Source organism: Podarcis tiliguerta (genome assembly GCF_965153285.1).
Source record: "Podarcis tiliguerta genome assembly, chromosome: 2".
In the NCBI taxonomy this organism is placed as follows: domain Eukaryota; kingdom Metazoa; phylum Chordata; class Lepidosauria; order Squamata; family Lacertidae; genus Podarcis; species Podarcis tiliguerta.
The window spans coordinates 109,273,322-109,298,514 of NC_139535.1; the positions used below are offsets into that span (position 1 = coordinate 109,273,322).

A 25,193-nucleotide genomic window follows, 5' to 3' on the forward strand; every position below is an offset into this window, starting at 1 on the left:
AGCTAGGCTGAGCTCACTGAAAGCCATTTCAGACGTTACCACAACCATGCAGAAATAATATTTAGCAGTCTCTGAACGGGGGCTCTGAAGTATGAACAGGTTCTAGATTGTGGGATGCTGGGTAGTGCAGTGAGCCACGTCTTCAACTTCACTGGCTTCTGCCTCTCTCCAGAAAACAGGGTCCCTGAGTTCCAGCTGGCCTATGAAGCAGAACTGGGCAGCAACCCTACATATAGTCAACTGCGGAGTCTGGCTGTGGTGGAAAGAAGTCGGCCGGCCATTCCAGCTGCTTGGAGGAGAATTGGGCAGGTAAGGTGAAGAAAGCTCTTTGCTCTTGTGAGAGGAATTTTGAGGTCTTAGATATATGTTAAATGTTCATAAGTGTACTGTTAAGTTGTGGGCGAACATATCAGACGACAAAGCGATTCTTCAAACAGCTCTTGTTTATTCACAGGCCAGAACAGAACTGAACTGAAGGGTTCAGTCAGCCTGCTTATATAGAGCTCCAGTACAACGTAACTGTAACCATTTTCTAAAACTATCCAATCACTGAACGTCACTTTCGATCCCTTATTTGCATAACTATCTACAGTATCCCCCTGCTGGCCCAGGGTGAGAACTTCAGTACATAACACGTACCAACCAAGCACGTACATAGATCAGCACAGGAAGACCAACTTGGAACCATTTTGATTCCTAAAGTGAGCAAATGCCAAGGTCAAAGTGGGAAACCTCCCATTGTCTCTTTCCTTAGAAATCCTGTCTTAAGGGCACATTTAAGATATGAATAGGGTGTGAGCCTGTGACCTGGCCCAGGAACTAAGTATTTATCATTACAAAAGACTGGCCAGGCTACCCAGGCAATTCAATCAAGTAACCTGCCAGACAGGAGATAAACAACGACAGGAGAAAAACAACATTCAAATTTCTGTTTTAAGACCGCCTTTTCTGTGATGTAGATATGATATATCTGAGGGGTGGTCTTAGGTTACACCCCTTCTGTGATGTATGTATGATGTTTCTGGGAGTGGTCTTGATCTACAGGGTGGCAATTTCAAAAGTCTTTATAAGGCCTTGCGCACCATTTTTCAGGGTTCCTCCTCCTCTCCTGCGGGTGAGGGGAGCACCCTGTTGCAACAGATCAATAAAGATCAAGCTTACTAGCTGCTTTGCTTCTCAATATTCTCTGGTTGGCCTCTGTTATCTTCTCCTACCAATAGGGAACCTATGTAAGGACTCTAAATGGGCTCTTGGATATCCCATAAGGGAAAAGGGCAATTTTTGTTTACAACACTCTCCCAAAGGGTCCTGCTTGAGAATCTGCTAAGGGTTTTGAAATCTTGAGACGCCTCCAGAACGTCAGTATTTTGCGAGAGCGATTCAGTTGCGAAGCAGAACTTTGGGTTTGCACAATTAAAGTGGATTCAAAGAGCTCTGCCATTCTAGGGCAACAAATCTTGCCCCAGTGCTGCAGAGTCAATTTTGGTCAAGGAATGATAATCAAAACTCGAACTGCAGGTGGGAGAGGAGGGAGGGAAGTGTTTTTAATACGGAGGCAGAAAGACTCGGAATCTCTCACAGTTTATAGCAACTTTGCGAATCAGCCTACCGATATTAGCAGATGATTGAAACGAAAACATTGTCTGCCCACCTGGAAGTATGTCAGTCGTTTAGGGTACCCCTGCCCGTATGGGCCATTCGTATCCAACTCTAGGGTTGTGCGCCCATCTCACCTAAGAGGCCGGGGGCCAGCGCTGTCCGGAGACACTTCCGGGTCACGTGGCCAGCGTGACGAAGCTGCTCTGGCGAACCTGCACCAGTGCAGCACACGGAAACGCCGTTTACCTTCCCATTATAAAGCGGTACCTATTTATCTACTTGCACTTAGGGGTGCTTTCGAACTGCTAGGTGGGCAGGAGCAGGGACCGAGCAACAGGAGCTCACCCCATCGCGGGGATTCGAACCGCCGACCATACGATCCGCAAGTCCTAGGCGCTGAGGTTTTACCCACAGCGCCACCCGCGTCCCTGTCAGTCGCTTATGGTACTGCAAAGGGGATGACAAAATGGCTGCCAGTCTTTTTAAATATATAAAATGGCAGCCACTGTGTTACTTAGAAGCCTGCTTGCTAGCCATTAAAGTAGGGTTGTCATATTTGAAAAAGTGAAAATCGGGACACAAGGTTGTTGAGCAAAACTCGAAATCCGCCAAAGCCTAGACATCTAAACTTCTGACATCAGTTGCCATATGTCCAGGTTTCCCCGGACATTTCAGCGATCTCCTGTTCCAGCCTTTTGTCTGGCAGGGGAGCCAACACAAAACCTTGGAGTCAGCTTGAGGTCAGCAAAAAGAGCATTCATTTTAAGACAACCAGAGATCTTTCGGAAGCTGAAGATGGCAGAGATCTGGGAGCGAAGGTCTAAGGCAGGGATATGTAAGGAGATAAGAATGGGAAGAGGGTGGGGCAAGCCTGAGGAAAACCTTGAAGGCAAAAGCAAGGACTGTTGAGGTGGAGGTGAGAGGGGGAAAAAAGCCAGTGGAGGGATGAGAAGAGGCCCATCTCACTTGCAGATAAATAGGTTGTTGTTTTTTGCAGGTATGTTTATTTTTTTATAAATATATATAATTAATTTTTATTCCATTTCCAATATACATTCCATCCATGTTTAACATCCACTTCTAACATATACCGTATTTTTTGCTCTATAAGACTCACTTTTTCCCTCCTAAAAAGTAAGGGGAAATATGTGTGCGTCTTATGGAGCGAATGCAGGCTGCACAGCTATCCCAGAAGCCAGAACAGCAAGAGGGATCGCTGCTTTCACTCCGCAGCGATCCCTCTTAACTGTTCTGGCTTCTAAGATTCAGAATTTTTTTCTTCTTGTTTTCCTCCTCCAAAAACTAGGTGCGTCTTGTGGTCTGGTGCGTCTTATAGAGCGAAAAATACGGTACATCTTTTAGAATTCCCTCAGCCTGTCTGACAATTTTCCATATTATCACAATTACTCACATTTCTTAAATTTATATTGCGCTTTAACAATCTTAATCTTATCATATCTTTTAAGCAACATTTCTATCAATCGTTTTCACAGAGCTTCTTGAAAGCCAACAAGCGTTAATTGCTCCTCACGTACATTTTTGATATACTCTGTAAATTTATTCCAGTCCTCGGTGAATCTCTGATCGCGTTGGTTCCGAATTTTCCCCATTCATTTGTCCATTTCTGCATATTCCATCAGTTTCATTCTCCATTCTTCCCTCGTCGGCATTTCTTCCTGTTTCCGTTTCTGGGCCATCAAAATTCTAGCTGCTGTCACTGCATACCTAAATAATTTCACATCATTCTTTTTAATTTCATTCCCTAATATTCCTAATAAAAATGCAGGCATGTTTAAAGGCAACATTTAATCTTCTGGAGCACATACAGTTCCAAACATCTGCCCCTGCAATGCCTTCCCACTCTAATGATTCTTCCGGTTCTCTGTGTCTCCTGACACCCATTGCCGCTTCTCTGTGTTTCTCCCTAGGCTGCTGCCTGTCTACAGGAGCTCCTCGAGGACTGCTGGGATCCTGAACCAGAGGCTCGCTTGCAAGCTGAATGTGCCCATCAGAGGCTGCAGAGGCTGTATGCTGAGGGCCTTGTGAAAGAGTTGTGACAAGGCTGAAACACATTAAGCTTCACAGTCTGTTTACCTAGACATCAGCCCTTGCTTAAAATACCGTATTTTTTGCACCATAACACTCACTTTTTTCCTCCTAAAAAGTAAGGGGAAATGTCAGTGCGTGTTATGGAGGGAATGCCTACGGGTGGCATGCCTACGGATTTTCCTCCTCTAAAAACTACGTGCGTGTTATGGTCGAGTGCGTGTTATAGAGCGAAAAATACGGGTAGTTCTTTTGCCTTTTGTCAAGAATAAGCGGCCATGAAGGAAAGTCCCACCAAGCATGGCTTCTCACCATGATTTTGGACCTCATCAGAGTGGAATGGATGTGTTTCTTTTCCTTTGTTTTTATAAACCTTGTCCACTTAATCAACTCAATGAGCTCTGTCCACTTAGTCAACTTGAATTGCACTTGTTTACCAGTGGGTCCCAACCTGCATCTTGTCTCATCCAGCCATTCTTGGGCTCTCAATCACTTGAATCTTCCCATTCCTACATCACTTCCTGCAGCACTGCAAAAGCCATTTATATACTATGACTTGGGCTGGGAACCTAGGCATATTTTCCTAGGAGTACGGATCACTGGGACTTAATTTCTTAGTAGATTTACATAGGACTGCCGTGTAAGATGCCCAAAATGAAGAAACTGGTACTGGGCACAGAATTCAGGATCCTAAGAATGTCTGTTTTCTGTCAAGCAAAATACAAGTCCTTTCATGCAGTAAAAATAGGCTGAAAAGGATATGTGCAATGGCTAGTTAAGGGAGGGCTGATGGGTGGGCTTCAGTGTTCAGTGGAGCTTCTTGCCGCTCTTTGTCCAGTAGCAATAAAACAAATATATGCACATTTGCCACACACACAATAAGTTTATACAAGGCATTTGGCCTGATACCCCAGATAACTGCTGCCAGGACTTCAAAGTCCTTCACATATTTCTGGTACTCAAAGGTTTGGCAAATTGCCCTCTTTGAACAGGTATCTTGTAATCTAAACGGGTCCAAAGGGCAGAGCTCGAATGACCATTTTTTGCTATACGGCATGATTTTATTTCTTATACAAATATTGAGGCACACTGTCCCCCAGTATTACTGGTATATGCAAAATGCCTGGCTCATCTGAGACTTTGTGGAACCTTGATTCTTAATAATGATGGAACTCCCAGGTGGAGAATACTTTTATTTTTATATATCTTGTAAAGGGAATCGTTCTATGAGTCAGTACTTTATTATTATCCCTTTGCTTTTGTCCCTCCTGGCTGTGACATTTTATGGTTTACATTTTTATTCTTTGTTTTCTCTCTCTTTTTGTAATGTTTGCACTTTTTAAAACAAAATCAATAAAATATTAAATATACAAAGTCCTTCACATGCATCATCTTATTTATTTAAGTATATATATATATTATGGCCAGATAGTAGCTTATGTTCCTGGAATGAAATTAAGTAATAAAATTACAACGCATTCCTTGCATTGTGTAATGGTTCTAGGGGTTGCTCGTGCGTAAGCCGGTGCAAACACCTGGCTGGATTGCCTGAGTGAACCTTTTCTGTCCGGACAGCCACTCACCCGTGTCTCAATCGCTGGCAGAATCCGTCAGTGGGCGTTTCTTAAACTTCTTCCAGCAAAGCTCTTTGACGCCAAGTCTCCTCCTACTCTCTCTGCGCGAAAGCCTTCTGCACAAGGAGGGCGTAGGCCGCAGAGGACCTCTACTCTCCCCGCTGGTCCCCGGCAAGGAGTCATGGGACCGCCTCGCCGCTTCCCCCATCTGCCCCCCTTCTCCACTGGTGCTGATTCTCTTCCCCAGAAGATGGGCTGCCTCTCCCAATCCTGGGATGCTCTCTGGAATCCCTCTGGATTTTGCTCTCTCCCTCCAGCACTGATGGCAGTTTCCTGACTCATTGTACCGTAGGTTGGTCAGTGCTATTATCCCCATAATACAGATTGTGACAGAGAAACTAATGCCTGCTCATGGGTTCGTGAGAGAGGTGAGCCTGGAACTGGTTCGTAGCTCAGTCTCATGGCCTCTATACTACATTCACAATGGCAATACACTTTTAAGAAAGTACGTAAAATGGTGTGGGCATGTGCTAACTTGTCATGTTGATGTTACAGGCACTAGCCAATAAGTGGTTGCGGCACTTGTACAAGACTATTCCATACAGTAATTGCAATAAACATAGTAAGTGGGGCAAAGATAATAAACATTTCCCCAAAGACAGCCCTGTTACATGGAAATTCAGTTGCTTTCAAGATGGACTCTAATGGAAGTGGATCTCTTTTGCCTCTTTCCATACACAAGGCAGGGTAAAAGCTGGTGTGCTGGATTGAGTTTTAAACTTGCAAAGGAAATAATTGGGTTCAAATCCTCACTCATTCAAGAACCACACTGGAGTAGCTTTGGGAAGGTCAGCCTAATCTTGGTAAGTATAATTGATTTAATTCACACTGAAATGGGAATGGCTATGTATATCGGTAAAAGAGTTTAACTGGAAGATTGCATTGCAGATAAATTAAGAGCAAAAAGGACTCTCTGAACTCATTGATGGGTCGATACTTAACTATTTTTGTTCTCAGGTAGCTATGACGTGGTGTTTTAACCTTAGATCACATGAAAGGTATTGAATTGCAAATTCGCCATCTTGGAAGGAGTTCTTGGTTCCCAGACTGTGAGAGTGTGGGTGAAAATGAAGTTCTCCAGGTAAACAACCTAAGGCAGGATGCAGACTGCGGGGAGAAACAGATCTCTGCTTCTAGGTCTGTTGGAATTATTTCATATTTTGTAAGAAGATGCTGAGTTTATGCCTTGGACTGGCATATGTCTTATGGAGTTATTTGGATGTTTCTGTTATGTTATGATGAATGTTCTGCAAGTAAGGCTTTAATTAAACTTAGGGGCCTTGACAATGTTTTATTTCCCAAAAAACGAGTCCGTTTTCATGCATCAAAGTGTGCAATATTAATATCTGCAATAAATCTGACTCTCAGGGTTGTTGTGCAAATAAAAATGTGTCCTTGGTGGGAGGATGGGAATCAAATAAAGGATCTGTTTGTGATCTCCTTCAAGCGCTCGAAATAAAGAGAGCAGAAGCTTCTGCTGCTCAGCGATGTTCTCCTTTTGACATTCAGCTGTCAAGCGGAATTGCATTCCTGCAGCCTCATCAGAAGAGAAAGGGTGGCTTTTTCCTACATTATGCACCAAGCTACTTGGCTGCATGCCAGAATCTGTCAAAAGTGCATGGCCTGTGTCCTTAGCACAGGTGCTCACTTGCACACGCAGGCTCGGCTCTGCACACTGAAGCCCGGCGTCTTATTTATAGCTGGGAAGGTCGATTAGTCACTTTTTAAACGAAACTTGACTTAGAGCTTTTTCCACACAGTGATTCCCCCCCCCCCCAATGGTTGCTATTTGGGACGATGTTAGGCAAACACTATTTAAAGGTTGTATATGGACATTTTTTTAAATGTTCGGGAAGCTGATCGAGAGTGATGTAGAGGGCATATTCTAAGGGCATAACTAGACGCAATGACGAACGAACATAAGGTTGCTACTAAAAATGGCAGCCCTGTGTCATGTTCTCCCTCCTCACTCCGCACTGTGAACTTATGGAAACATGCAACTTGGCATCATTACGTCACCCATTTCTTTCCCCCCACCCTGGATCTGCAGCTGAAGATGTGGAGTAGGGCTGGGTGATAACTGGTTCTCAAGATTGTGATATATCACCAGGTAAACCAATATATCGGGATGCGGGTGGCGCTGTGGGTTAATCCACAGAGCCTAGGACTTGCTGATCAGAAGGATGGCAGTTCGAATCCCCGTGACGGAGTGAGCTCCCGTTGCTTGGTCCCTGCTCCTGCCAACATAGCAATTCAAAAGCATGTCAAAGTGCAAGTAGATAAATAGGTACCGCTCTGGTGGGAAGGTGAACGGTGTTTCCGTGCGCTGCTCCGGTTCGCCAGAAGTGGCTTAGTCATGCTAGCCACATGACCCAGAAACTGTACGCCGGCTCCCTCGGCCAATAAAGCGAGATGAGTGCTGCAACCCCAGAGTCGGTCACGACTGGACCTAATGGTCAGGGGTCCCTTTACCTTTTAAACTAATATATCACAATTTCTGAAATAAAGATGGAGCATTGCTTCTTGGGAGAAAAGCAATGACAAACCTAGACAGCATCTTAAAAAGCAAAGACATCTTGTGTTCAAAGAATATTTGCAAAATCATATTGAAAAACCAGAACTCCTATTAGAATAAACAAGTTCTGCTATAAATACTGAAATATCAAATAATATGGATTACAATGTGTAACAGAAAAAGTAGTAAGTTGGTTTAATAGTGTGTGAAAGAAAGTAATAGAAATGGAAAGAAATTGCAATTGAGTAGATTGGAAGTCAAGCACAGGGTGGGGTGAGGGGTCAGGGACGGTGGTGGGTAAAGGAAGTATGTGCGGGATTGAATGTGGGTATGTATGAATATTTTTAAGGATTTAATGTATGTCTGTTTGTATATCCATAATATGTATGTATAAATGTATCAATGTTGAATTATTCCAATAAAAATTCTATTTTATTTTATGTATTTATTTTTAAAGCAGAGACATCACCTTGCCGATAAAGGTCCGTATAGTCAAAGCTATGGTTTTCCCAGTAGTGATGTATGGAAGTGAGAGCTGGACCATAAAGAAGGCTGATCGCCGAAGAATTGATGCTTTTGAATTCTCGGAAGTTTTTTTTTTTTTTTTTTATTAACTATCGAAGGCTTTTCACCAAAGCCAGACTGAATGTCTTCCCCTCTGCAGTGCTGGATGGTAGGTTGAGAGGAGTTCCCTACCATGACAGACTTTGCTCGTGTGCTCAAGACACCGATTCCATAGAACATATTTTGTTACATTGTGCGAAGTATGAGCAGGCCAGGGCTGAGCTGATACTACCCTTGCTGGTGCCTTTCCCGGGAAAGTCAGAAGCTCACTATATCAGGTCCCTACTGGAAGACCGGATAAAGGCTAGAACGTTGGCAGTGGCAAAGTTTTTGGCGGTGGTTGTAAGAACAAATGACCCCTATGTTCCAAACAAGGTGCTTGATTGACCTGGAGGTGGGTTGTATGAACTCTGTATTAATTTGTAATGTTTTGTTGGGTCTCTGGACCGTAATAAAGATTGATGATGATGAACTCTGGTGCTGGAGGAGACTCTTGAGAGTCCCATGGACTGCAAGAAGATCAAACCTATCCATTCTTCAGGAAATCAGCCCTGAGTGCTCACTGGAAGGACAGGTCGTGAAGCTGAGGCTCCAATACTTTGGCCACCTCATGAGAAGAGAAGACTCCCTGGAAAAGACCCTGATGTTGGGAAAGATGGAGGGCACAAGGAGAAGGGGACGACAGAGGACGAGATGGCTGGACAGTGTTCCCGAAGCTACCAGCATGAGTTTGACCAAACTGCAGGAGGCAGTGGAAGACAGGAGTGCCTGGCATGTTCTGGTCCATGGGGTCGCGAAGAGTCGGACATGACTAAATGACTAAACAACAAACAAGATGTAGAGGCGTGGGTGGCTTCATGATTTTCCCTGCATTGTGATTTTTGCAGGCAACTGCTCTTGTGATTCACTGGCCCCTGCAGGAGGCGGGGGAGAGCTGAGTCGGCAGAGCTAAAGGGGGCTGCAGGAATTGGGGGACGCATTGGCTGGCTTTATGGTTTTCCCCACATTGTGATTTTTGCATAACACACACACACACACACACACACACACACACACACACCATGATTTGTGGTTTATTGCCAGGTCAAAAATTATGAAACTGATACCACAATATGGACTTCAAACTGGTTTTAGACGATATATCGATATATCACCCAGCCCTAGTGTGCCACAAGGAATTGGGACAGTGTGATGATGTCATGTCATTACAAATAGAGGAAGGGGAAGATTGTCCTGGAGTTACCTTTCCTGCAGCACCCCGTTACACTTTTCAGACTTGGGACCCACTTTTGACTCCTCTCCTAACATGGGAGCCACCTTTGCATTATTATTACAGGCATCTCCCCCCCCCCCCCGCCCGCCCAACTTACATGTGATCAACTGGTGTGCAACTGCGTATACGCTTGGTGCTGGGAATTAATTAAATTCAAACCTGGAAATGGCAAGAAAGAGTTGGGGAGTTCTCATGGTTCAAAACCCCCCAAAAGACCAGAGGTGCAGTGGAGTTTTGTTTAGGCCGGGCTTCCTCAATCTTGGCCCTCCAGATGTCTTTGGCCTACAACTCCTATGATCCCTAGCTAGCAGGACCAGTGGTCAAGGATGATGGGAATTGTAGTCTCAAAACATCTGGAGGGCCGAGGTTGAGGAAGCCTGGTTTAGACTGCTGAGCTTCCCCACCTAACAGCTGGCGTGTGGGGTAGCACATCAGCTGCATGCATCTTCCAACCTCCTGCTGGCCCCAGAGCTTCAATTCTAGTTGTGGATATTTTTGGTTACGGTATTTTTTCATATGCAGTGAAGAGAGAACAGAAGAGTGGGCATTTAGAGGGTTCCCACTTACGCAGGCCATTTCCTCCTCCTCCTCATTTAATGTCAGTGTCCTCGGTACCGCTTAGAATCATAGAACTGTAGAACTGGAAGGGACCATGAGGCTCATCTAGTCCACCCTCTGCAATGCAGGAATCTTTTGCCCAATGTGGGACGTGAACCCACAACCCAGAGATGAAGAGTCTCATACTGTGTTGACTGAGCTAAGTGTGCTGCTCTTGCCCTCATTTTGAAATGATATCTATCCATATTCTGAAAAGAATTTTTTAAATACTAGACTAAACTGAAATATTTAAATGTTTCTTTTTAAAAATATAATATTTATTAGAAGTTTAAAAATTACAGAAAAAGAGCACAAAAAGGAACAAAAGAAAAGAAAAGAGAAAAAATTACATAAAAAGAGAGCAAAAGGGAAAAAACAATACATCAAAACACAAAAAACACAAAAACAATTAAAAACACATCCAATATTTATCCTTATCTTTCATTAACTTATTTCCTCGACCTCCTCACACCTCCCTTTTTTGTATTCGTTATTAACTATATCAGCAAATCCTTTCCATCTTTCACTGCTTTCTATCATTTAGTTATCTTAATTTATTTTAACTTTATCTTACCATCAAAACCTTAAAATTTATTTATACTTAACTCCTTATAATATTTCTACTAAAGTCATGTAATTTCATTCCAACATTTCCTAACATTCATTAATTTTACAATATTTCTCTAAATAGATTTAAAAAAAAATAAAAAAATCCAATCTTCTTCCACCGTCTCTTCTCCCTGGTCTCGGATTCTGTCAGTCCTTTCTATCAGTTCTATATAGCCCACCAACCTGGCGATCTTCTATCCGAGGCTCTTAACTCTTCTCCATGTGAAATATTTAAATGTTTCTTTGTCCTTGAGTATTCCCACCACACTTGCAATCCTTTCCTGCCAGACCCTTTGAGAACCACTACATTAAATAATCTATTTCAGGTGGCTTTTTAGCAAAAGCTAGGGACGCAAGTGGCGCTGTGGGTTAAACCACAAAGCCTAGGATTTGCCGATCAGAAGGTTGGCGGTTTGAATCCCCGCGATGGGCTGAGCCCCGTTGCTCGGTCCCTGCTCCTGCCAACCTAGCAGTTCAAAAGCACGTCAAAGTGCAAGTAGATAAATAGGTACCGCTCCAGCAGGAAGGTAAACGGCATTTCCGTGCGCTGCTCTGGTTCGCCAGAAGTGGCTTAGTCATGCTGGCCACGTGACCCGGAAGCTGTATGCCGGCTCCCTCGGCCAATAAAGCGAGATGAGCACCACAACCCCAGAGTCGGTCACAACTGGACCTAATGGTCAGAGGTCCCTTTACCTTTTTACTGTGGTTCTGTAACGTTTTAACTCAGAATAAAATTTTTAAATAATATTATTATGACTGGTTTTATTTATTTTTCCGGGTAATTAGTAGAATGCTTTTTGTTATCTGCTTCCTGTTATTTGTTTGGTTCTGTGAGGCTATACTTTAGAAGCTACCTTCTATGGCAGCTACTCTAAAAGATAGTTTATTAATCTTTTAAATAAAGAAAGAAGCAAACAAATATTGGTGTGTACAGCTGCCCATCCTGAAAGCAACATGAGAGAGGTGGATAGACTTCAGGACTGCAAAACCTGTTTTGCCCCTGTTCTTTTAATAGAGATCCACCCATCACCCACATGCAAAATAGTGGCTGGGCTTTGAGCCAGATGCAAAGTGACTCAACTGCATCCCTGCAATTGGGTGTCTTGTATTAATTTACAAACCCCTGAACAACTTAGTTCCGGGGTACCTTAGGGACTGCCTGAGCCCTTATATCCTAGCTCAATTGCTGAAACCATCTGGAGCATCATTGGCCATCCCACAAGTTGGTGCAGCTTATTTCACATCAGCAGAAAACCAAGTCTTTAGCGTCATTTCCCCAGTCCTGTGGAATGCTCTCCCCAGTGGCATAGCGTGGGGGGTGCAGGGGGGGCCGGTCGCACCGGGCGCAACATCTGGGGGGCGCGCGCTCGCACTCGCAGCTCTCTGCCCCTACCTGGCTCACTCACTCTCTCTCACTGCAGTGCTGGCTGTGCGAATCCGATCCGAGCCGCCAGGTCGTCGCCCACTGTGGAGGGGAGGGTGCCAGGCGTGCGGTGCGGTGCGGTGCGGAGAGAGAGCGAGGGACTATCTGGGGGAGGGACAGTGCAGCGGGGGGGGGGGCGCAAATTACTTGCCTTGCCCCGGGTTAGGGGGCGCAAATTACTTGCCTTGCCCTGGGTGCTGACAACCCACGCTACGCCACTGGCTCTCCCAATAAAGTTTCAGCAGGCATCTTATATTTTAACCTTCAAAGATTTGTCTGTGCTGCCAGGCTTATGCTTGCAATTAAGAAAACATCTGTACAGTGGTACCTCTGGTTACGTACTTAATTCGTTCCGGAGGTCCGTTCTTAACCTGAAGCACCACTTTAGCTAATGGGGCCTCCTGCTGCCGCCACGCCGCCAGAGCCCGATTTCTGTTCTTATCCTGAAGCAAAGTTATTAACCCGAGGTACCACAGTGGTACCTCAGGTTACATACGCTTCTGGTTACATACGCTTCAGGTTACAGACTCCGCTAACCCAGAAATAGTACCTCAGGTTAAGAACTTTGCTTCAGGATGAGAACAGAAATTGGGCTCTCGCGGCGCGGCAGCAGCGGGAGGCCCCATTAGCTAAAGTGGTGCTTCAGGTTAAGAACAGTTTCAGGTTAAGAACGGACCTCCGGAACGAATTAAGTACTTAACCCGAGGTACCACTGTATTTCTGGGTTAGCGGAGACTGTAACCTGAAGCGTATGTAACCTGAAGCGTATGTAACCCAAGGTACCACTGTAATAGTTAGCTGATGATCTGTGATTTAATTTTTTTACATGGTTTTTATTGTGTATGTATAATGTATAGAGTTGGATACGCTATATCCAGCCTTTATTGATGGGCAGTTTTAAGACAATAAGACTAATTTACTTCTAGGGTATTCATATATTTTCCCACCATTTTTCATCCCACATTTTTCAGTGCATTCCTCCCATAACTTTTCAAACCGCAAACAACTCTGATCCCGTTTGTAATGGATTAGTTGTGCTAAGGCAAATCATTGCTGATTTTGTTCTATGAACTGCCGTGAGACCTCCGGGTATAGGGCAGTATATAATTCAATAAATAATAAATAAATCCAATTCAATTGAGCAAACCAAAAGTGCCTGAATCCCTGGAAGTGGTGGGAGACAGTCAAGAGAGGTGCCCTGAGACAACCATTGCTGCCTTTTTAAAGTTTCAAAGCTGCAGCATTTTTAAAGAACTTCACAACCCAGTTAATAAGTTTACTTCTACTCCGTATAACAGAATGTTTTCATCTTTAAACTGTTTAGCCTAGTTGCGCTGAGTTGCATTTTTGACTGCAACCATTACATAAAAATTAAAAATTAAACGTTCAGATGAACGCATGCAAATATATTGAGCAAGTGTATTCTGCATGCCAAAATTATTACAAATATGAAAAGAAACAAGAGTCTCAGTTGGAATGAAAGATTCTTTTAAGTTCGCAGGCCGAAATAATAAGTGGAATAACACACCCTCCAACCTTTATCCAATTAAAACAGGGACATCCTACCATACCCTCCAACATTTCTCCAATAAAAATAGGGAAAGTGGGACATTCCGGGATCAAATCAAAAACAGCTTCGCTAAATCAGGGATGTCCCTGGAAAATAGGGAATAATCCCAGATCAAGGCTTGTCCCTTCCTTCCCTTTCTGCAGCCCGCGCCCGAGCAGTCATTGGTGGAAGGCGCCGCCTCTCCCGCCTGCTTGAACCGCAGCTTCTGATGGACATGCAGCCTCTCCTATGGGAAGTTGGCGGTGGCGGCCGAGAGCCAATGGGCTGGAGGGACATGCGAAACGGAGCCCAGCCGCCAGGAAGGCTTCCAGGAAGTAGCTGCTGCTGCTGCAGAACTTGGAAGGGAGTGAGGGCAGAAGGCGGAGAGGGGTTGCAAAGGTGAAGGAAGGTAGGTGGGTGGGACGGGATCCTTGCAATCTGGTAGGATTTCTTGCCATTTTTGCAATTTGTGGAAGGATTTTCTATGTCTGGATGTATAAATGGGCTCTAAAAAGTTTAAACTTTTAAGGGGTATTCATTCTGGAGCATTCGCTGCAGAGCAGTGAATTTCCGATTGGAGCAATATCCCATCTTTCGTCTTCCATTTATAATTTTACTTTTATTGTTGTTTTATTTGTGAGTTTATTTGAGGTGAACTCAAAGCGGCTTACAAAAACTAACATTATTATTAACAATAATTTTATTATTTGTACCCCACCCATCTGACTGGGTTGCCCCAGCCACTCTGGGCGGCTTCCAGCATATATAAAAAAACGTAATGAAACATTAAACATTACCAAACTGCGGGTGGCAGTGGAAGACAGAAGTGCCTGGCGTGCTCTGGTCCATGGGGTCACGAAGAGTCGGACACGACTGAACGACTAAACAACAACAAATACAGGGCTGCCTTCAGGTGTCTTCTAAAGGTTGCGTAGTTACTTATCCCCTTGACATCTGATGGGAGGGCGTTCCACAGGGTGGGGACCGCCACCGAGAAGGCCTTTTAAAAATAAGAGTTAAAAGCCTCCTAAAATGCTCATCAATAGCACATACATAAAAGGGCACATCACTTGTATGTATGTAGTGTGGGAACGTTTTCCATCCACTTGCCTCAGTGGTGTTAAGGCTTGAGATATCTGGTGGGTTTGTGATGCAGGTGAGACTCCAATCAGGATCTTCTTGGACCACTTCGGAGACTCTTAGCTTTTAGTCAGTGCTGAATACTAATAGCAGACTCATCCTCGATGAGTCTGGGCTGTAGCCAAAATGGCACCATCTGTGAGCAAATCCCAAGATCTGCAGGAGTACAGTGGTACCTCAGGTTACATACACTTCAGATTACATATGCTTCAGGTTACAGACTCCGCTAATCCAGAAATAGTACCTCAGGTTAAGAACTTTGCTTCAGGGTGAGAACAGAAATCGTGCTTCGGCGGCACGGCAGCAGCAAGAGGCCCCATTAGCTAAAGTGGTGCTTCAGGTTAAGAACAGTTTCAGGTTAAGAATGGACTTCCAGAACGAATTAAGTACTTAACCCGAGGTACCACTGTACAAGCATTTTAAAGGGGGAGAGAACTCATAAATGGGGATGTGGACACCCACAAACAATTCAGTGAATGAGCATGCTGACTTGGTTGTTGGGGGGACGACGACTGGAAAACAGGGGTGGGGATGGGATAGAGTATCCTGGAAAAGGAATAGCTAGCGGGTTGGTTGAAACCCTGAACAGGACCACTCAACACTGCAGCATTTGGTTGCTGTTCCCATTTGTCTGTACAGGCTATGCAAATTATGTTGGGTGCCTTCTTGCTTAGTGTGACTGGACTCTAATGTTAGGCAGAGAAGATAGAAAGAGAGACATTGATAAGCGGGAGGAAAGAAGAACCATTAAGGTGAGACTTGGGTGTTCAGGAGAGGGTGTGTTGAAGGGCCGTGGAGATGACAGCAATGCTATCCCACTCATTTTGCCCTCCCCCTTGCTGCCGGGCCCACCACTTAGGGGCATGTTCAGAAACCCTATGAAAGGGAGCTGAATCCTGACAAGTACTGTTTTGGGGGGACAGAAGGCGGGCGGGTGTGGAGGACTCTGGTCCTGAATGGGGTAACTGTGCCCCTGAAGGACCAGGTGCGCAGCCTGGGAGTCATTTTGGACTCACAGCTGTCCATGGAGGCGCAGGTCAGTTCTGTGTCCAGGGCAGCCGTTTACCAACTCCATCTGGTACGCAGGCTGAGACCCTACCTGCCAGCGGACTGTCTTGCCAGTGGTGCATGCTCTAGTTATCTCTTGCTTGGACTACTGCAATGCGCTCTTTGTGCGGCTATCTTTGAAGGTGGCCCGGAAACTACAACTAATCCAGAATGCGGCAACTAGACTGGTAACTGGGAGTGGCCACCAAGACCACATAACACCAGTTTTGAAAGACCTACATTGGCTCCCAGTATGTTTCTGAGCACAATTCAAAGTGTTGGTGCTGACCTTTAAAGCCCTAAACGGCCTCAACCCTGTATAGCTGAAGGAGCGGACACTGAGGTCCATCACCGATGGCCTTCTGTCGGTTCCCTCACTGCGAGAAGCCAAGTTACAAGGAACCAGGCAGAGGGCCTTCTCGGTAGTGGCATCCGCCCTGTAGAACGCCCTCCCACCAGATGTCAAAGAGAACAACTACCAGACTTTTAGATGACATCTGAAGTCAGCCCTGTTTAGGGAAGCTTTTAATATTGATGCATTACTGTATTTTAATATTGTGTTGGAATCCGCCCAGAGTGGCTGGGGAAACCCAGCCAGATGGGTGGGGTATAAATTATTATTATTATTATTATTATTATTATTATTATTATTATTATTATTATTATCTTTAAACCATACTTCTATATATGAATGAAAGAGAGCCTGGCCACTTCGTACGCATCAAGGCTGGGGATATTGGCCTTCTTGGACCAGATGTGGGATAATAATTTGTTCTGTTAAGTTCCTGTTGATCATAAGTCAGTTAGCATTTATGGAAACTTCCTTTAGCTCAGGAAGTTTGGTTTTTTATACACTTCTGCCCCATTATCTCTTGAAATATTGCTGCACTTAGAATTAATAACAGTAACTTTGTAACATCGTTTAAAAGTTTTAATCTCATGAGCAACACACTGATGATAGCCTGTTTAGTTTTGTAAAATAACCATATTTATTATTATTTATTAATTCCATTTCTATACCACTTTATGTTTTTAAGAAAAAAACTCAAGAGAGGTTTAAAACACCAAATAAAACTATGGAATATAACATTACCAAAGAAAATCAGATATAAAGTATACATTCAAAGCAACTTAATTAACAGGAAGCTAAAATATTATCTTAAAAACTTCATATTTAAAATGTAGATAAACCTTGAGGATTGCATGACGGAAAGGCAGCCTGGAAATTATAAACGTGAAATGATATAATTGACCTATCTAGTTTTGAATCTTGTATGAGTAACACAGTGATGATGTATGGTTTAGATCTCCAAAATAACCTTATTTAGATACTTAAGATTCAGATAAACCTAATTTCATACTGATTTTAAAGATGGAAAAATCAAATTAGAAAAAACGTGAGTTGGAAGGGAAAAATTAAATACACATGGTTATACTTTTCTCTTGCCTTCCAATAATTTAGTGTGGGCACTCGCATGCTTTCAAACATACATAACTAGATCCATATTCATGACGGCTAGGGACTTATTATTTTAAAAAACAAGCTGTCAGAAACTTGAATTTCAGCCTGTGTGCCGCATACTATTGTCCATGGATAATCCTTGTCTTAAATTAAATTCTCTGTAGTGGAATCTGTGTAGCTCTGTCTGTGTAGCCTGTAGCGCTTGTCTTTTTGCAATTTGACCTTATGGTATGGACTTTGTTATGAGCAGAAATCTTTCCCGCCTACTTGATTTATGAGCTTGTTTATGCAGTAATTGATAGCCTTTAACTTTACGTAGTTTATGCTAACAATATATTTCCCTACCCAGGTGACACATTCTCCTCACCTTGAGAACCATGTGGGATCCCAATGCAGGTAAGTGGGAAGAAGGATTGATGGGTTTATCTGGGGTACCTGTCTAGGGAATATGCATAGGGATGGGCACAGAGGTGGCAACTATTACGTTGCATGTGAGCTACCCCTGGGCAGGAGGGCATTTTGTGATAGGCGTTGGCTGCCTCCAGAAAGGGCCCTGAGTGCTTTCTACGCACTGAGTCATGTGCTTGTACCCATGCATTAAATAGCTGCCACGCTAATTTAAAAAAAAGGAAAGAAAAGAGAGTTAGCTGACTTGGTAGCTCCCAAGGCACCTCTCATGCCATTGTGCTGGTGTACCTAATCAGCATTAAAACTCACCTGGATGGCAAAGATCTTGCAAGTTCTCTGTGAGGGAAGTCCTGCCAAGTAAAAAAAGGCATTTTAAGTCTAGTCACAATTGGCTTGAGCCAGTCTTGCTTTCGGCAACAGAACTAGGTTGTCTCAAGTCAAGGACAGCCATTTGTTTTGCCTGACCTCACTGCCTGTGAGTTGTCCTCAGTGATTCAGCAGAAGGCTCAGTTTGACATTCCTAGCCGTCACTAGTGATGTGTTTTTTGCTTTTGAAAGACCCTGTGCTTTCTCCGCGGCCAACCACATGGCCTCCTTGGACCTCCTGAATCCAAATTTCCTTCTCCCATTAGTGGAGACTTGCTTTCTGAACGTTGGAGGTCCTTGGGTTGATTGAAGTTGAAACTTGTGTGGCCAAAAGCGCAGGGGCTGCTCCTCTAGAGCAGTGTTTTTCAACCTTTGGTCTTTGGCAGTTTTTGGACCACAGTTCCCATCATCCACGACCACTGGTCTTCCTAGCAAGGGATGATGGGAGTTGTAGTCCAAAAACAGCTGGAAACCCAAGGTTGGGAAATGCTGCTCTAGAGAACATGCAGGAATGTGGAAGGAAGAAGAACTGCTTCTCCTTGCAAGCTTGATGGGCTGAGGTTAGTAGCGGAACATGTGTGGATTTGCCCAGTTAAGGGAGCAGCTGAACTGTTGTAGGAGATCTATAGCTCACTGGCAGAGCCCAAGCTTTGCAAACAGAAGATCCTGGGTTTCTGATCTTCCACATCAGTATCGCCATTTCTGCATAATCCATCAATTTTGTCTGCCATTCTTCCTTTGTTGGTAATGCTTCTGCTTCCCAGTAGCATTTTTGCTGCCGTCGTTGCATACATAAAAAGTCTTTTATCTTCTCTTGCTACTTCTTCCCCTATTAAACCTAAAAGAAAGGCTTCTGGTTTTTTAACAAATGTATTTGTAAACATCTTCTTTAATTCATTATAAATCCTTTCCCAGAAGCTGTTTATCTTACAACATGACCACCACATATGGAAAAAGTACCTTCTTTCTCTTTACATTTCCAACACATATTTGATTTAGTTTTATACATTTTTGCAATCTTACTTGGTGTTAGATACCAACAGTACATCATTTTCATGTGATTTTCTTTCAACGCACAGCATGCTGCAAATTTTATTTCTTCTCTCCACAACTTTTCCCAAGATGAAAGTTGGATATTATACCCAAAATCACTAGCCCAATGCGCCCCACACAGTTTCAGCTATGTCTTCACAATTCATAAGAGCTTGCACCCCCACCCAAATGAAAGCTGAGATTCTTAGGGAGCCAAACTCTGTATGCAATACCATGACGGCAGCTCCAAGTAGGCCTTGAAAAGACCCCTTCGTTTGGAAAATTCTGAGCTGGATGGATCACTGCTTTGACTTGGTATAAGACAGTTTCCTATGTTGTGGAGATGGTGTCTTGAGCTCATGTTGGCTAGTATACATAGACCAGGGGTCAGCAAACCAGGGGCAGGTCCACTGCCCCTCAGACCTTGTGGGGGGCCGGACTATATTTTGAAAAAAATATATGAACAAATTCCTATGCCCCACAAATAACCCAGAGATGCATTTTAAATAAAAGGAGACATTCTACTCATGTAAAAACACGCTGATTCCCGGACCGTCCGTGGGCCGGATTTAGAAGGCTATTGGGCCGGATCCGGCCCCTGGGCCTTAGGTTGCCTACCCATGACATAGACGGAATGGTAAGATGCTTCAGGTTGACTGAAGCACTGTTGCATGTTTCATTTAGCCTTGCAACTGATAAGATTTTATTTTTTCACCCCTCTCCCTTTTTTGTTTTAGGCCAGCCAGGCTCCTACCCAGGAGCTGCCTATCCCCCCAACCCTTCTTATCCAGCGGGCTTCAACCCTGCCCACCCCCCCCCTGTGAATCCTGCCTTTCCCCCCGGTCCAGTACCTGTTGGCCCATATCCTGGGCCCCCAGCAGGGATCCCCGGGCAACCAGCATACCCACCAGGTCATTCTATCCTGCCCCCGTATTCTGGACACCAACCTGGTTACCCAGTCCCCCCTGGCGGTCCTTACCCCCCACCTGCCCCGGGTATGCCTGGAGGGATGGGGGTGAATCCTTTGCTGCCGGGGGCTGTTGCCATGGGGACCCATGGGATGGATAAGAAGGCAGCGAAGAAGATGAAGAAGAAGATGAAGAAGGCGCACAAGATGAACAAGCCACACAAGCACCACAAGATGCATGGGAAGGTGTGTGGAAGAGGAAGGGAGGGTTGGGGAAGAACAGGAAACTTGGACTTTCTTTACTTGTTGCTGTGCCTCAAGAAGCTAGCCAATCTGCTGCTCTTCAGAGAGCCAGTGTGGTGTAGTGGTTAAGAGCGGTAAACTCGTAATCTGGTGAACCGGGTTCGCTTCCCCGCTCCTCCACATGCAGCTGCTGGGTGACCTTGGGCCAGTCACACTTCTCTGAAGTCTCTCAGCCCCACTCACCTCACAGAGTGTTTGTTGTGGGGGAGGAAGGGAAAGGAGAATGTTAGCCGCTTTGAGACTCCTTCGGGTAGTGATAAAGCAGGATATCAAATCCAAACTCTTCTTCTTCAGATGTTGCTGGACTCACATCATCCCTGACCGTTGTCCATGCTAGATGGGGCTGATGGGAGTTGGAATTCAGTAACATCTAAGGGTTAGGACTGGGCGATATTTCGTCCAAAACTGGTTTGAAGTCCATATTGTGATATCAGCTTCATAATTTTTGACCTTGCGATATAACATGAGTCATTATGTATGTTAGTGCTTGGCAATGTATTGTCCAAAGCCAGTTTGAATTCCATATTGTGATATCAGCTTCATAATATTTGACCTGGTTGTATATTGTAAATCATGATTGTGTGTGTGCTTTGCAAAAATCACCATGCAGGAAAAACTGTGAAGTCAGCCAATGCCTCTATGTAGCTCCATCCTTATTACAGGCATTGTGATTATATCAGTATATTGCAATGTTTAAAAGGTAAAGGGACCCCTGACCATTTGGTCCAGTCGTGACTGACTCTGGGGTTGCGGCGCTCATCTCGCTTTATTGGCCAAGGGAGCCGGCGTACAGCTTCCGGGTCATGTGGCCAGCATAACTAAGCTGCTTCTGGTGAACCAGAGCAGCGCACGGAAACGCCGTTTACCTTCCCGCCGGAGCGGTACCTATTTATCTACTTGCACTTTGATGTGCTTTTGAACTGCTAGGTTGGCAGGAGCAGGGACCGAGCAACGGGAGCTCACCCCGTTGCGGGGATTCAAACCGCCGACCTTCTGATCGGCAAGTCCTAGGCTCTGTGGTTTAACCCACAGCGCCACCCGCATCCCATTGCGATGTTTAGCTGGCGATATATCACAATGTTGAAAACTAGGTATCGCCCTGCCCTACTGGGGGGCATTATGTTGAGGGAGGTTGCCATGGAGGTAGAGGAGAGAAGGTCTGGTGGTCTGAGGTAAATGGTCGCTGGGCCTTCAACCGTGAGCTAGACAGGGTCTGTGGGGTTTATGATTAGAATTATTTTGGGGTGTAGCTGTAAATTACGGGGAGTGATGCTGGAGGAGGGTACATCGCGTGGTTGGGGAGAGGTACTCCTTTCTGCAGGGAAGAGCTTTGACCTTTGACAGCCTGGTCCTCAGTCAAATTGCGGACATGCGTAATGGCTGTCTTCAGAAAGGAGCAATTGTGCCAATTTGGTGCGAAAAGGAGTCCCAAGAGAGAGAATGGGAGAAGAAAAAAATGGAACCGAAAGGGTGGGGGAAAGCCTTCTGCAAAATGGAAATGGATCCCAAACAGAGTGATGAAGAGGGTGGGGAAAGTCCTTTGCAAGTAGTCAGTTTGGACCGCTTGTTAATTGGGGATGGGTCAGTAAAATGGACCAAGATGGAGGGCGGTGGGAGGCAGCAGCCGAAAAGTGACATGGGGGGGGAGCACTATTCAACGCTGCAAGTTCCCGTTAACTCTGGTTTCTCCCACCATCGGCTGCAAACTCCAGTTGTCTTTGTCCATGGCAAACGGCCCTTCGCAGTGGGGGAGGGGGGAGTTTCCCCTCCCCTGCAGTACTTGTTCAGAGTCTGTCTTTTCCTTCATCCAATCTGTGTGTATAGGAAACAGTAATTTCAGCTGATAATGAGGCATTAATATCCCCAATTGACATTTTCTTGAGCTGAGCTCTGGGATAGATTAAAGCCCTGATTAGATTTCGGTAGCAATAACACTGAGTCAGAATTGAAGTCTCATGAGCCTCCCTCTTCTTCTGTTTACAGCATTCCTCCTCCTCTTCCAGCAGCAGCGACTCCGACTGAGGCCTGTTCCTACCTCCTAGATGTATCCTCTTCCCGCAAATGCTGATCCTTTCGCCAGTTTTCCTGCTTCCAACAAGCGCTGATCTACTTAACGTGTCACCAGATAACAATGAGGGCTGCTTGTGGGTCACCCATTATTTACAGGGTTTGGCCAAAGTTTATCCCAACGGCATGCGCAACCTCCTGCAAAGTCTGATGGGAGCTCTGGTGCTGATGATTTAAGCAGGGTTGGTGGGGTCAGCAAATGAGTCTTAAGAAAGTCAGAATGTGAGGCCACCAATTGGCTTAAGTAAGTAAATGCCTTTGCTCTTCTGAAATGTAGGCTGTTCAAAATGGCAGCCAATCGGGTTGCTTCTCAAGCACCCCGAAGCTTTCTGATTGGCTTCCTCAGGCACTTGGGGTCCAGTTGAATGGATAAGATGGGCTTTAAGTGACAAAGAAGTGGGCCTTCAGATGGCGTTGTACTAGACCTCCCATCGCCCCTTATCATTGGCCATGCTGGCTGGGACTGATGGGAATGGTAGTTGCAACAACATCTAGATCAGGGTTTTGCAAACGTGGGTCTCCAGCTGTTTTTGGACTACAGTTCCCATCATCCCTGACCACGGGTCCTGCTAGCTAGGGATGATGGGAGTTGCAGTCCCAAAACAGCTGGAGGGCCAAGTTTGGGAAACCCTGATCTAGAGTGCCAAAGCATAGCCACCCTTACTTTCGGCTGAGGTTTGAACGGGAGGTGATGGATCCAAATTGGCCCAAGAATTTCAAAAAATGGCTCCCGCTCCTCAATACGATCGTCTTTCCTGTGCTACCTGGGGAAATGGCAGATAGAAGCGAAGAGATGCGGAAAGTGTGTGTTGCTTATTTAATATAAGGTTGAATGATAGGTTTCTTAATATTGCAGATAAAATGTGCTTGATCAGGGATGATTATGCTCCATTGTGCGAACATTTCAGTAGCTTTATTACATTATTTCAGAGGCATGATTCATTTTTTTAATATAACTGAGGATGAAAATCTTGTTAGGGGCGTGTTTCAGAAAGCTTAAATACTGAACTTAAACATGGGGAAATAACACATCGGTCGTTTGCGTCATGTTTGATTGTAATGCTATAACCATGGGCACAGTTTTTGGTGGATTAAAGTGGGTATCTGATCCAAGATGGCTGGAGTATCTTAATGAATTGCCAAAAAAACTAGAATCGCACATCCTTCCCTGTAATGATAGAAGGCTCTAAGCCGTTGCACTTGGAGGGAGCATGTTCTCTTTTTAACTCGCAATTGCTCTTTTTCCCTGCAGAAAGGGGCTACTTAGGGAACAACCAGATGTGCTGGGAGAATAAAAGGAACAAGTTGCAGTTGACCAACCAGTTAAAAAGTGCACAGAGATTCCAAGCAAAATGGCTTCACACAGCTATCCTTTAAAACTCTTCCTTGTTCTGACAATTGTTAGTGTTTTAGTATTTTGGTTTAATATGTATTAAATTCATATTAAAGGCCACCCTGGGGTCTTTGCAGGAAGAGCGGGTTACAAAAGTTCCAAATAAATCATTTTTAAAAATGTTCTTTAATATCTTGGTGCATGTTTTGAGAGTGCTAGGGAAAGCTTTGTGGAGTATAAACAGCAAGTTTAAGTGTGTCAGGGATTCTCCAGATTGTTCGACAAAGGAAAGCGGGAGCATCGCTGTGCAATATCCAGCGCACATTAGCAGATCATAATTGTCAACATGCTAATTACTGTGTATCGGGATGAATCATCTTCTGCTTGTTTATTTCCTTTTGACATTTTGCTATTATAATTCAGCAGCTGAATAACGGCAGTTACAAAAATGACTAGGCTAATCCTGGGCCTAATCCTGTGCTGGGGTAAAGCAGATACTGTTTTGTACATTGACACAATCTCCACACACGGACCTTGCTGACAAACAACAACATTTGTGGATAAAAAGTACATTTGCCTTGTGCCTTCCCCTCGTCAATCTCTTAAAACCAGTCCAATAAATGCAAATGTCACCCTCTGGACTCGTTTGTGGAGCCAAAATGGGAAGTGCATAATTATTTGTTTAGATTTCTATCTCACCTTATATCCAAAAGTCCAGCAGTAGGAAGCATTAAAAGTAATGGACTGAAAGGCTAGAATATTTCAACATGAAAGTTGAAATCCCCTTTCCCCTCCTAAAACGAGGCTTGTAAAGAGTCAATTTGCCTAATCACCTGTGGGGAGTTAGACTTGTCTCCAGGTAACCAGGCAAGCTTATCAAGCTTTTGTTAAGGAAGACATTTGTTCTCTCTACCCGACTCCTGCTTTTAGGTTCAATATGTATACGTTTTACACAGATGTGTGTGGGTAAGCAGGCTAATAAACATTTTTATTTGGGGATAGTATCCTTTTGCGGATGTGTTGGCAAAGCTGCCCAAAACATTTATCTGAATGAAAAGGTCTTGTCATTCTTCCAAAACAAACCAGCGCCACTGTTGACCATTTGGCCCAACCGCTGAGTAGACGACAGAGGACGACAGAGGACGAGATGGTTAGACAGTGTTCTCGAAGCTACAAACATGAATCTGACCAAACTGCGGGTGGCAGTGGAAGACAGAAGTGCCTGGCGTGCTCTGGTCCATGGGGTCACGAAGAGTCGGACACGACTGAACGACTAAACAACAACAACCACTTGCCATCTAGGGTAACAGCCCAGGCAG

The 25,193-nt window shown here is 44.6% G+C and overlaps 2 protein-coding genes across 7 annotated transcripts in view; both read left to right on the plus strand.

The window, feature by feature from the left end:
- The window catches only part of AMHR2 (anti-Mullerian hormone receptor type 2), a 34,408-nt gene extending 29,386 nt beyond the window's left edge, over nucleotides 1–5,022 (plus strand). For 2 of the 5 annotated variants that reach the window (XR_014508036.1, XR_014508038.1), the window contains exons 9-10: nucleotides 173–2,596; nucleotides 3,386–5,022. Coding sequence is in view for 2 of the 5 variants with exons in the window: in XM_083427654.1 (XP_083283780.1) it covers nucleotides 173–309; nucleotides 3,528–3,656 (266 nt within the window). In the remaining 3 variants the exon portion in view is untranslated. The remainder of the gene's footprint in view (nucleotides 1–172; nucleotides 2,597–3,385) is intronic. The other 3 variants (XM_083427654.1, XM_083427655.1, XR_014508037.1) reach the window with 2 other exon arrangements.
- A 9,086-nt stretch (nucleotides 5,023–14,108) lies between these two features.
- Nucleotides 14,109–24,871, plus strand: PRR13 (proline rich 13). 2 transcript variants are annotated; one of them, XM_083428120.1, is made up of 5 exons: nucleotides 14,134–14,218; nucleotides 15,589–15,701; nucleotides 17,808–17,854; nucleotides 20,002–20,417; nucleotides 22,458–24,871. In XM_083428120.1, exons 3-5 carry the CDS (start codon nucleotides 17,836–17,838, stop codon nucleotides 22,494–22,496), a joined length of 474 nt encoding a protein of 157 aa, XP_083284246.1. In that variant the 5' UTR covers nucleotides 14,134–14,218; nucleotides 15,589–15,701; nucleotides 17,808–17,835; the 3' UTR covers nucleotides 22,497–24,871. The 2 variants fall into 2 exon arrangements, with proteins under 2 accessions (XP_083284245.1, XP_083284246.1); XM_083428119.1 differs by lacking the exon at nucleotides 15,589–15,701 and having other exon boundaries at nucleotides 14,109–14,218.
- Nucleotides 24,872–25,193: the final 322 nt, after the last annotated feature.